A 14,433-nucleotide genomic window follows, 5' to 3' on the forward strand; every position below is an offset into this window, starting at 1 on the left:
TAGAATATTGTTGCAACCCCCGGAACACTAAATTACGTCGAAGTAGCTTTTTTCCGTTTTTAAACAGCTTTATCCATCGTTTGACATTTGATCATTAGTGTGCTCATATATGAGTGTAATCTCATGCAAAAAATAAAAATACTCAAATGACGGCAGTATAGTATATGTGTGTAAAACTAGTATATTCTTGTAGCATTTCATTTTTTAACATATTTAAAATATCGAAAAAAAACTTTGCTGCCATTCGCTAGTGGAGTTTTTTTTTAAATAAATATTAGCGTTCTTAGAATTTACCCAAATATTTCAATTTTGCTGGCCATTTTAAACGAGTTGTAAATAACTCACGATTAGAAAATGGAAATTAAGTTGGGGTAGAGTGGGGTTCGAACCTCGGACCTAGCCACGGGACCACAACTTTTTGCAACAACAACAACTTGCCTATGTTTGAACATCCATATTTCTTCAATTCTTCCATTTGTTGATTTTAGTGAACTTGAAGAGCTGAAACCTTTTTGTTATAAAATCAATAAATGGAAGAATTGAAGAAATATGGATGTTCAAACATAGGCAAAATGGTGAAAGTTACACAGTGTTACACCACTTAAACCAGCCATTGACAGGTCATAAACCCTGTAAATGCCTAGACTTCCATATGCCCTTCTTTAAGGTATTCTCCATCCCTGTTGTAATTTGTTAAACTTAACAACTTCCGAGGGGGTGAAATCCACTATTTTCTCTACAAACATTTGGACTTACTCAAATATTGTAACTTATTGTAACTTAACTTAAAGCCGACCTTGAGATAAGAAATAACAAATATGTTTAACTAATAAATACTTTTTTTGTTGGGGGTTCTTGTTCCGAAGATATAACATATAAATACATCTAGGTATCCATTAGCCGCATTAATTGAACAGGATTTAAATGATACGAGGTACTCTAGAAGTTATCTTTCGCATGATATATTTTCGGATTTCCCAATCCGTCTAATCTAAAAATTGGAAAGATAAAGTAAACCCGCAGTCGTACGGTTTGAATTTTTAATATAGACACATTTATTGCAGTGGATCATAAACATATTATATTATTTATCCCAACATGTTTTCTAGTCGAAAAAGTCACCCAGTGTTTTCCACATTTTCAAAGAAAGAGTTGAACCATAGATTATGGAATAAGCGCAATTAATAAATTACCAAATCATTCTAAATATTGAATTTAATTTTATACTAGTTATGGAACTCTTCAGAAAACGGATTACATGCGTGTTGTTAATATTTATTTTCGGTAAGTGATATTCTATTTGAAATTTTTTAATTATTTTATTGAGTAAATTTATACGTAAATATAAATTGTTTAAAAATGAGAGCATTAAATCTTTGTACGTGGAAGAGTTTTTTACTTCCAGGAATTCAGAACAACGTGTATTTATTATGTTTAGTTCCATTATTATTACATATTTTTGGATAATTCATATGGCGCCGTTTTTGTGGAAATCACCTCAAGGGCGCTGTACAATAAATTAATATCCCACCACGTCTTGTAGCTACAGAGCGCATGGACGGTTGGGATTCTTGTTCCTCGTCTTCTAATTTGATATACAGGATCTAGATTACAGCACGTCTTGCAGCTACAGAGCGCATAGACGATAAGAAATCTAGCCCCTATTTACATTTTTTATTTGACAATAAAGTTTAGAGATTTAGTGATATTTAAAAAAAATAAAAATGAAAAACAAATTTATAAAAATAGAAGTTAGATTACAACAAGTCTTCCAGCTCCTGAGCTCATGGACGGTTGGAATTCTAGACCTCATTTACTAAATTTGAATACTTGATAGTTGATAATATTTACCTATTGAAGCTAGATTACTAATCGTCTTGCAGCTACAAAGTGCATGGACGAGTAAAATTCTGGCAACTTAAAATTATCAATAAATTTACAAAAACAAACATTGAGCATAATTGTAAATTTGTGAAGTGTTCTTGCTAAAAAGTAAACAATAAAAAACTAAACAGATAAAGCACTTCAACACTATGAATATCATAACAGATAAAAATATCCGAAGGGTAGCTTTCGTAGATTTTGGGTAGTCACTAGTCACTTTCGCAAAAGTGCAAACACATGTTGTTTGCTAAATTCCTAGGAGATAGTCCGGTCCACGTATAGTTTCCGGAGGGGGGCAAGAAGCCTATTGTTCCAACGACTTGGTATATTATTATTATTATGGATAAATTATAGAGCGCCATTTTTGTAAAATTATACCTCAAGGGCGTTTTACAAAGTAATTATATAGATAAATAAGTTTAATTGAAGCTTTTGAATTTGTGATTTAATTAAAATATTTTTTTTTGTTAACACATTCTACGGATTTGTTCAAATGATTTAGAGAACAAGTGGAGAAAAAAATATGTTCTAATTATGTAATTAAATTAATCAATAAAAAAAATAAAAAGAAAGTATTATATCAATCAATATGAAGACTGAACGGAAGAAACATGCTTAATCAATAATGTCTTCTATTTTCTTTGCTTCCTTTCACCTTTCTTATTGAATAATCATGTTTCTTCCGCCTAATCCAAAACTTTTTGACCACTTTGTCGATGACTGATAAGTATTGACTAATACTACGGTTTGTTAAGTTTTTTTAGATGAGTGCGTAATTACAAAATATCATATTTATTAGATTGAGTTTTTCTACTGACATTTCTTGATGGAACTGCCTTTAAATTCATCATCATCGTTCCGCATCGTATCTTAATCATTTTTATTACATGAGGGTAAGATGATCAGTCCTACGTTACAGGGGCCAGTCCAGGGACTATGAAATATTTTAGTGTAAAAACACTTTTTTAAATCAATATTTCATGTCAGCCGTGCCGGCAATTGAACCCGAGACCTCTAGGCTAGAGACATGGTAGGCAAACGCGCTGACCACTACACGACGAGAATAATGATAAAAATACGTATATAGTTCTTTAAACCCTGTGACGTCTGAATCCACGATGATCAGTATGATCAAGAAGACATATTGGCACATTAAAATAAATTTTTAGAATGACTAAAATCTTAAAAAATCAAATGGTTGCTTACTTCTGCAGGGGAGAAACGAGGAGGGGAGAGGGGGAGTCTGATACACCGTCAACCGCACGGCCACGCCCCGCTCACTTCTCCCCTGCAGAAGTAAGCAACCGTTTGTTTTTTTTAAATATATTTTTTTCATAATTTTCTTTGTTTTTAATGTTTTTAAAAATATACTAATACGTTTTCTTGCCCATACTAATCATCGTGGTTTCGGATGTGACAAGGTTTAAAGAACACCTGTATAGTTTTATTCTAATTTTATTGATAATTTTTACCAGTGACCGGGTTTCTTCGTGAGCGACATCGTCAGACTGGTGAGAGACTAAACAAATTTGTTTATTACACACAAGGGCAAGCTTTTATACAAAAAAAATATATTTTTTTACGTATTTATTACTGCAATTTAAATTGAATTCTTTATACATTGGATTCATTGAGTAGTACAAATATACGAACTTTTTTTTTTTGCTGGTGAGTCATCTAAACTGCCTAATGATTTCCCTGTTCCAAGGCAGTAAATAATGTATTTTATAATATAATATAAAAATAATTACCATTTTATTAATATTTTTATTTATTTATTTAACTTTTTGTAGATAATGTTATTTGTACATTGGCGGGCTTATTGCCAAATGGCAATTTCTTCCAACCAACCAATAAAATAAAAGTTTTATTTTTATAATTCAAGTTACAGAACATATTCAATAGAAAAAAAAAAGATTAAAAAGTTAAAAATATATAAAAATAGAAATAAACGTATTTTTTTATAAATTACTTTAAATCAAAACTATTACTCAATGGGAAAAAGGAAAAAAGCGGAAAGAGGAAAAAGGAAAGGAGGAGAGATTGAGGAAGAGAAAGGACGTTTCTTCAGACGTGATTTAAACAGAGATAATGTAGTAACATCTTTGATGGTGGATGGGAGATGATTCCACAGTCGAGCCGCATGGACACTATATGAGTTAGAGAAGAAAGAGGAATTGTGTATGGGTATTAAGAGAGTGCCTTGAGAATGAGAACGAAGAGGTAAATCATGAAGTGATAAGCGTTGAAATTTTTCACACAGGTATATAGGAGCGTTAGAACTATGAAGTACATTGAACAGAAGTGAGAGGGAGTGATAGTCTCTCCGCTGTCTAATTTTGAGCCATTTCAGTTGCCTACGATAATCAGAAATGTGGTCATATTTCCTAAGACCAAAAATGTACCTTATGCATGTATTCTATTATTATTAGAGCACACAAAATAATATGCCCATGTGTGCCCTAATTCCAGATTTAAAAGTAAATAATAATAATACCATGAACACCTAAATAATCCCTAAATCCTAAATCCTAATTCATTACAAGTAATACTAGAAATCAGCTTACGCCTTAACTTAGCTTAATTATGTAAATAAAATAGTTTAAATTAAAAAAAATTAAGCGTAAAGTCATAAAAATTGTATGAATTTTAATATCAATTGATAAAGTTAATAAAAATAGATGTAAAATATCAAATTTCATAAAGTTTTTTGGAAAAATGCATTTGAATCATATGTATTTAAATTGTCTAAAAACTATAACAGGGGCTGCTGGTTGATAGTTCTTTTGAAAACCATGTCTCCGGGCCAAGGGTAAGTGATTCTTCGATCTCTCCGACGTTGTCGGTCACGACAAAACCCGGTCACTAGTAAAAATTATAAATGAAAGTGGAATAAAACGATAAACGTATTTTTATTATTACATAATACATCACTTAAATGCATAAAAAAGCTGACTAGGCATGTTTCGTCGGCCTCCGTGGTATAATGGTTAAACACTTGACGTAAGCACGGAAGGTTTCGGGTTCGATTCTCGGTGAGAACACAAAAATTAAATTAGATTTTTCTCCAGCCTGGGTGTTATGTGATGTAATTCACCACTGGTATTGCGCCTCCTGGCCTGTTGTGGTGCTAAAAATTGTTTAAAGTTGTAATGTATATATTCCCTGGACCGGTATCTGAAGCGTAAGACTGATCATCTTACCATCATGTTACAAAAAAATGTTCAAGATACGCTGCGATTGGTGTACCAATGCAGTGCCCTATGCACCATTAGGTGCGGAAAGGGAATGATAATGAATGATGAAGCATGTTTCTTTTCTCCAGTCTTCATATACAATAATTTAAAATCAAATTTTATTTTGTGAATAGTGAATAACTAGTCGACATACGATTCAAGACTTGATTTATCTCTCTTATTTTTTTAAATTATGAGGTTGTATTTTTTATAATCTTCAAATGGACATTTTCACACCCGATTTGGAAAGTCGAATTTGTATAACTAGGCTGGATTTTAATACAAAAAATATTTAACCTTGCTACCCGAAGACTGATGTCCGCAAATACAACAATAAATCTGTTTAGAGAGAGCACTAAGATAGAACACATAACAAGGAAGACAGAGACGCTGTTCTGTAGCCGCCGTACTCGGTGTGAAACAAATTCAGTCGGTTGTTGACAGTGATGGGGGACACACGCGTAAATTATGAGCGGCGAATTTATGATTTGCTATAACAGGGCTAAATTATGTGTTTATTTTATAAATTATGGAAAAGGAATTATTTAACTGTATGTCTTCGTATTTTTTTTCAAATTTCTGAGCTTTAGAATATTCCGTCTTTTGCTTGTGGTAACACTATGTTACATCACCGCGCGCAAAGGGATTATTTACCACAGTATTTTAAGAGTCAAGCTATTTATTTTTTTCGAATTTCAGGAACCTGTAACGGCTCTCCTCTCACATTACCGAAAATAGTGGGAGGTGAACTAGCCTTTATAGAAGAGGTTCCATACCAAGCTGCACTATTGTATTTCGGAATGATATTCTGTGGCGGTACAATCATAAGCAGTAAGTCCATCATCAGCGCAGCGCACTGCGTAGTCGGGTACGTAATGATAATCATCATAATCAATGAGAAAGTAGGTACGAGTATCTAGGGGAAGGTAGGGCAAGACGGGTACCTTGACGTTAGTTAATTAAAAACTCATTAAAAGTGTAAAAATTGTTAAATAAAATAAGCACAAATTAACAATGCTTCTTCAATGACTGAAATCTATATAATTAAGAAAACTAGGAATTCAGTTCAGTTCAGTGCCGAATAAATCAGTGAAATTTATTGTAAAGCATAGTATTGTTATGATCTGTTTGCAAAACAGTAAAGAAGGTAAAAAGTAAACACATAATCAAAATTAAAGTATAAGCAAACATATTGGGCACTGTCTATTCTCACTAGGTATAATAAATACCTGTTCTGAGATAGACAGCATTTTTTTCAAATATAAAATACAGCATATTTTTTTTAGAGATGACCTAAGATAATTAGTACAAAATTGAAAAATACATAAAAATATGGTATTCTTACAAAAAAATATGGAACTAAAAAAATCAAAACTGTCAAATTATATGTGACTGAAAAACGAAAATATATATGAAACTGAAAAAAAATATGTACAGAAAAAAAAAAGTAATTGAAAGGTTTAAACTGATAGTAAGTAATAATTATTATTTTTAAGTGATCCGTTTTTAATGAACTTTGAGAAAAACCCGTTTTGCCCATAGGGGGAAAGCAATATGGGTATAAACAAAAACCCGAATTTAAGTCATATAACAAAATTTCACAAATCATAACCCTTTTTTAGTACACTGTTCAAGTTAATGTTAACAAAAACCAAGCATCATTTTAGTATTTATTGATGCAAAGTAAATATTCCACAAATCATAATCACACAGCGTATTTATATTTACTTTGTTTTTATTTTCCGGCTGGAAATTTTGTAGGCTCTCCCATGCACACGTATTATTCTCCCGGCACGCCAAGGTGGACTTATTTGTCTACGAGGGAGGGTGACAATCCATGCAATTTTTTTATCTCGCTTTTGCGTTAACAGTCATAAATGAGAAGTACCCGTTTTGCCCACCATTTGTAACCATCTTGCCCGACCTTCCCTTATTTTAGTCAAAACGGCAACTATATTTGCAACTCTCCTGTGCTATGACATACCTTCTCATATTGGCATTTTTAACTCGACTCTGTGAATTCAAATCATTCCTAAGCAAATAATAAAAAATAAAAAAATAACTATAGGTACTAACTATTTGTAAAAGGCACTTGTGCCGTACTATTATCGTTTCCCTTCATCGACTTTTTCTTATATATTAGGTGCAAATCTTGCAAACATAAGTTGTGTTCGTTATTTCCTAAATTAAAAAATGAGCACCAAAATTAAAACAAAATGGTTACGTCATTCGAAAGAAAAAATGTATTGGCTTTTACGTTACAAATATTTTTTTATTTATTACAAGCCTTCAAAATGGAATGTCAAGTAGACGGAAGTGAGCATTTTTGACACCTTCTTCTGTTCGTGTTCTATCGAGGTAATGAAGGGGAAAACAAACAAAGAGAATACATTATTGACTGATTTGTTGTGTTATCTTTATTTGGAAAAAAGTATTTCGACGAGTACTTCGTTTTCATTGGAATAAAACGAACACAGCTTGTGTTAACACCTCAAATATTATTCTTATTTTTCTTGTGTTATATTCGTGTTTTAACAATGATTTTTATTTTTACATAGCTTAATCTTCAACTATATTTTACGACATGCAACGCGATACGATGTACTTACAATTAACCTATTTTCTCTTTTTTCCTTTATCATAAAACATTTTTTCATACTGTTTAAAATCACGATTAAAATATCAGTAACTGTCATAAAAATATTTATCTTATTATTAAAAATACCAAATAATTGTTTTTTTTTTATGTTTTCTGGGATATGACAACTATATAAACATTTCGATGTATGATAAAGACTTTTTTCAAAAGCACGAAAAAAATATTCATATATAAATACAAGGTAAAGAGTAAAATGTGTGTCCGACCTACGAAACAATCACCCAAACCTGTGGTGGTATTCAAAATCTTCTCTATCCCCTAGAGAGTGGTTAATTTGGGGATATTTATTTTTTCCGTGCGACTAATTTTTGCTTCATATATGGCCACACTGATAATTAAACGTCAAAAAATATGAACACATGAAATAAAACATGATGATTTTCATTTAGAACATTATTGCTACTTAAGTATTTTCCAAAACACTTAATTAGGTTGAATTTACCAAACCGTATTGGATTTATTTCCGTTTTTGAAGCAGTTTTATACGTGGCCATTATGCATTTAAACAATCTTCAAATTAATCACTCACTGATCAATAAACAAAACTGACAACGACTGATAGGAACACATAAGTTCAACTGTTAGTTGTACGCGTCGATCACTTCATTCCGTTAGGCGTGTGATCAAATTTGATCAATGAACGTTGCAAATTTCAAATGTCTATCCGTAATGTCGCAGGGCAAATTAGCAAAGTAATAAGTGAGAAATTAGCAAACGATGATGATAACAAACGTGCGATTGAAATGTGTAAGTGTATAAACTATATTTTTCGTACTTTTAAGAAAAGTTTTATCATACAACGAAATGTTTATATTGTTATCATATCCCATAAAACATTAAAAAAAACTAATTATTTACTATTGTAACATCCACAATTTCACAACTCATTTATTTGTTGACTTTTGTGAAGTAAAATAGCTGAAACCTTTTTTAGGTGAGATTCATCCGACTGAACCAATTCACCTACTAGGCAACGCCTGAAAACTATTTTTCATTTTTATACTTCTTCTTTTACAAGATAGTTGATTCGACAATGTTTTGAGTATATCCGAATGTTTGCAGACTGGCTAAACCAGCCAACGACAGGTCATAATACAAGTTGAGGATAAATTTATAACAGGAACATAATATGCAGTAATGTGTAATTCCCCAAATCAAGACCTTAATTTTTTATTGGATTTTTTCGAAGACTGGTGTCAAAAAATAAAATAACACAAAAGAAAAAATAATTTTGGATCATCAAAATGAAAATTAAGATAATGTAACATCTATATGCGAAGTAAATGATACAGAATATTGTTTTGCGATGAATGTAATTGCCCATATCATGCACAATATTTTTTTAAATATATTTAATCAACCATATAAAAACAACAATATAAAAAACAACCTTGGCGTGAACTTTACAAACAGGGAGATGACATACAAAGCCACTTAAAGAATTCAATCAAACGAAGAAAGGAAAATACGAAAAAAAAAAATTAGGAAACGTAATTCCTACGTCTGAATCTAATAACTTGTAATATAGTAACTTAAATTATGTTTGTTTATATTGATTATAATGTGTATGTTATAACTAGTTACAACTGGGATGGAGAATACCTTAAATAAAGGAATATGGAAGTCTAGGCATTTACATTGCTTATGACCTGTCATTGGCTGGTTTTTTTGTTTTTTTATTAAATTTTTTTGTAAGTTCCCCCCCATCTAATTATTCCATAGGAAAGCGTTTAAGTGGCCACTTTACACACTGTGTAACATTCACCATTTTGCCTACATTTGAACATCCATATTTCTTCAATTCTTCCATTTATTGATTTTATAACAAAAAGGTTTCAGCTCTTCAAGTTCACTAAAATCAACAAATGGAAGAATTGAAGAAATATGGATGTTCAAACATAGGCAAGTTGTTGTTGTTGCAAAAAGTTGTGGTCCCGTGGCTAGGTCCGAGGTTCGAACCCCACTCTACCCCAACTTAATTTCCATTTTCTAATCGTGAGTTATTTACAACTCGTTTAAAATGGCCAGCAAAATTGAAATATTTGGGTAAATTCTAAGAACGCTAATATTTATTTAAAAAAAAACTCCACTAGCGAATGGCAGCAAAGTTTTTTTTCGATATTTTAAATATGTTAAAAAATGAAATGCTACAAGAATATACTAGTTTTACACACATATACTATACTGCCGTCATTTGAGTATTTTTATTTTTTGATTGATTTTAGTGAAGTTAAAGAGCTGAAACCTTTATTGTTGTGAAAAGATTCATCTGACTGAATTATTTCTATGGATGTTTAAATATAGGCAAAATGGTGAATGTTACACAGTGTGTAAAGTGGCCGCTTAAACCAACCAATGACAGGTCATAAGCCCTGTAAATGCCTAGACTTCCATATTCCCTTATTTAAGGTATTCTCCATCCCTGTTGTAATTTGTTAATTATAACTAGTTGTTTTTTACACCTATCTAAATGAATTCATTTAAAGAAAAAAACATAAGCCCTGTAAATGCCTAGACTTCTCAAAAATGTTTTTCCTCTTTTGCGATAAATTTAGAAATAAAATCGTTTTTAGATCTGATTTTTCGATATGGAAGGTACGAGTTGGGTCGTCCAGAAACGATCAAGGGGGGCAGGTTGTGCCTGTTAAAAGTATTATCTACCACAAGAACTACAATACAAATGATTTGGATTATGATGTGAGTATCCTGCTCCTGGCGTTTTCCTTAAACCTGGATGGAAAAACTATTTCTGCTATTCGCTATGCCCCACCAGATTTTTTGGTACTCGATGGCACACTAGCCGTCACTTCTGGATGGGGATCAATACAGGTGAATAACTTTTTAATTAATTTAATAAATCCTATTGAAAAGTGATTATTTAAACGCCTTGTAGGCTTTTACATGTTTTACATATATTTATATATATATAGAACAGACATTTTTTACACAAAAGTAGCAAAAAAATGAAAATGAAGTAATAAGAAAAAGAAAATAAAAATATATAAAACTAATCTTACATATTATAGAACATACATACGTATATTCTAGTGGAGAGAACAGAAGTTCATTTTTTCCCATCGGTTATATTAAAAGAATCTTAAAATTAGAAGAATGTAGAAAATAATAATTAAGAATACATATTTAAGTTAATAAAAGGTATCCAATATAAAACAACATAGTATTATGTAAGCATTTAAATTTGGAGATAATAAATTGATACACTGCCTTTTAACACTTTGTATCCCGGAGCCGTGTAAACACGTGATTTTATAACCACGCGTTGTGTCCCGGTCCCGTGTTTTCACGTGGTTTTCATGCGAAAAAGAACTACTAAAAGTCACTAAATATCAATTAAATGGACCTTTTTAGACAGCTGGTAAACCATGCGAAAACACGGGAACGGGACACAACGCATGGTTATTATAATCACAGGTTTACACGGCTCCGGGATACAAAGCACAAAAAAAGGAGTGAGGCCCTGTATATGTGCAAACATTGCAATGCGAAATGTGGCTCTCTATAAAGGCCAATGTTGGCAAAACCATCAAACAAAAATTACTTATTTAATTATTTCAAATAAATCTGAGGAGTTTCAATTGATTTAACCTAGTATTTTCATAATTATGACACTTTTGAAACCCTTCACAAAGCATGAAAGTTCACAAAAATGGGCCGGGTACAGGGTAAATTCTGTGTATTTGGCCGGTACTCAAAGTGTTAAAATTCAAAAGCGTTGTATTAAATATATCTATATGATTTACGTATTCGTTTGCAAACACATGAATTCTCCTCATAGGCGAGTGTGCACTGTAGTTAGTTGTAGATACATTTATATAGAAGAGAAATTATGGACTCAATTAAGTATTCATTTCATATTTTACTAAATAAGAAAGTTAAATGCAACGCGGAATTGGAAAATAAAATATGTTTTCTTACGCGCTGTAAAAATAAAAGCTTTTAATTGGATGGCGAAGTTTTTCAAAAATGTGTGAAAAAATTTATAAAAATGTTTGTGGTAAAAATGAACTCCTTTGAATGACGTCACTAGCTCTCAGAGATTAATAAATGACAGAGTAATAATGCGTGAACTTATAGAGTAGCCCTATCACTATGTTTTATAGAACGCAAGCGATGTTAGTTTGTTGGTTAGCAACCAATTGGTAGCCATTTTGTTTTGTTTGACAACATAAACATAACGGTTTGATCGGATGCTTTTGTCGGTGTTCTTGGCTTTGTTTGTAAATAACTATGATATTTACGTTATAATAAATAAAAACTGACTATGGTGAATTGAAATATGTTTGGTTGCAGCAGTAGAAGCATCAAAGGTGTTAAAGGAGTCAGTTTTCACAGGTAATTGATTTCGAATATTTTTCCGTGATTTACATTGATTTTTGGCATTTATTGTCTCGACACGTGTATTATGTTGCTTAAAAACTTTCCTTATATCAACATATATACTTCAGATACTATTTTTCTTAATTTCGGGGATAAATTTGTGAATTAAGTATGTTTACTGTTGATAATGCCAGTTATGGGCAATATTTCAAGGCCGCGCTAGGTATCCATATAAAATTTGAGTCTTTGTCGAGTAGAGGTCGATTAAAATTTTACTTAAAAATAGCAACGTTAACCTTGAAATCACATCTAAAATGACGTGTCCAAATTGTAAGCCGCTACGACCCGCCGTTTCTGAGATGTGACGGACAAACAAACAAACTGACAGGAGCCGTGGCGCAGTTGGTTATACGGCTAAAAGTGAAACTGGCGTCGCGGGTTTGATTCCCGTCAGTTGCAAGAAAAATATTCAAGAATTATTTTTTTTCTCAATCGGTCAGGGTGTTGTAGTGTATTTTTCATTACCTCCTTCCATATCCCCTCTATCCCACCTGCTGACAAACCTCTAAATAAAGAAAGGCTTAGCGGGTTATTCCTTTTTAAAAAACAAAAAACTCACACAGGACTTTGGTTCCATGGATGTGGGATTTGTCTCATAAATGTAACATTAGTTTATTGTTAATAAATGAATAAATAAATAAACACACAGATGTATTTTCAGTTCTATAAAATAAACAAAGGCGAATTATAGAAAAATAAATTGGAATAATCCTGCAATAATAAATACACAGGTACATATTTAAAAGTATTAACAATGCAAATTAATATCCATTTGGCAATTCTCGACCTGAGTACGGCCTATTGTTTTACTGCGAACTGTAGCTTACTTAATACCCAATAGTCATTGAATGGTTTTCCTACGTTTGGGCTCCTCTATAGCTTGGCGCATTATTACTCTGAGGTTGTGATGCATTTCTGGTTATCAGGATGCCAGCCCACCAATCAGGACAACTCACCGAAGAGAAATTGTGACGCAGGTAGGTACAGGCGGAGTAATTTCAAAATCACAAACCGTAAAAAACCACAGCGCTGATTGTATTATGTATTATTAAATATTATTTATTTATTTACAACATTTTTGTTTACATTTGTTACATTTTTATTACATAATATATCACTTTATTTACAAAAACAAAAAATCCTACATGGCGTGGCCTGTGCGTGGTAAATCTAGAAAACAAACATTACAAAATCTATGATGTACGATGTACCACATGGGTGGATATATTAATATCTTTCAATTTCTTTTTTCTTTTTTGTTGTTGTCCCAATTAACATGCGAATTGTTGCAAACATGAGACACAATAAGAAAGCCGTAGTTTCCCATGTAGCATTTTACTGTTTTAACCATGAGACATTTTTTTTTTAATATTCAGTTTCCACGAATAATAGGTATTGTTAATATGTCATGCACAATTAGAGAAATTAAATAAAACAAATTTTCAGCTTTAAAAAGCATGATATAATTTAAAACGATAACTTCATCAACTAAGTAAAATCCAATCAAAAACAAAATTAAACCTCTTCAAAAATCGTTAAAAAAAATTGACTGTGTGTAATTTGAGACATGTATAATGCTAGAACAATAAACAAATATTGAAATGCATGCACTATCGTCACAGTCTGTACTTTTCTGTAATAAAATAACTACTGTAGCCGTACCTAATTATAAAATAATTGAGTTTTATCCTAATTACTACACATGATATCAGTAGAGATTTGAGACTGTTTGAGACTTAATAATTAAAGTTATGCACCTAATTTGAGACATAGTCACAATTTACATTTCAAAAAAATGCTTTCCTTTCTGGGAATTTTTAGCTTCACTCTACCAACCTACGCCGAAAGTGTCCAACATGGCGTTGACTTGTTTACGAAAAAGTGCCTCACAAGATCGTATTATTAAATCGATTTAGATCACTTCAGTTTTTTTACTAATAATAGAGCTTTGAGGCAAATGTAATTCAGATAAATATTCTGATTAAATAAAAATCAATTTCGATTTCTCAATAAATACTACTTTGTCAAAATTTCCCCTTGACAGCAATAATACGTTCACAAGCAAAAACTTTGGAAGGACACTGCCAGTGCTGCCAGAGTAGCAATGATACCACATGTAATATTATGTGCCGCGGAAGTTTCGTCTCAATTACATTGTAATGTCTCATGTTGTATGCTTTTACGGTACTAAAAATGAAAAAAATATGCTTCTTCGAGTATGGAACAAGTTTGGTTGAGCTACCGATAAAATAAATA

At 31.8% G+C, this 14,433-nt stretch overlaps 1 protein-coding gene across 1 annotated transcript; it reads left to right on the forward strand.

Moving 5' to 3' along the window:
- Positions 1–1,053: 1,053 nt before the first annotated feature.
- On the forward strand, positions 1,054–13,154 carry LOC148275969 (trypsin-3-like; the record flags this gene model as incomplete). Its single annotated transcript, XM_088234966.1, has 4 exons — positions 1,054–1,284; positions 5,820–5,988; positions 10,353–10,608; positions 13,104–13,154. Coding segments are annotated over exons 1-4 (528 nt in total), but the record flags the coding sequence as incomplete, so codon positions are not given.
- Between the last annotated feature and the right edge of the window lie 1,279 nt (positions 13,155–14,433).

The sequence above is a fragment of the Micrasema longulum genome, unplaced genomic scaffold, assembly GCF_059751315.1.
Source record: "Micrasema longulum isolate JH-2025_06_02 unplaced genomic scaffold, ASM5975131v1 h1tg001310l, whole genome shotgun sequence".
In the NCBI taxonomy this organism is placed as follows: Eukaryota; Metazoa; Arthropoda; class Insecta; order Trichoptera; family Brachycentridae; genus Micrasema; species Micrasema longulum.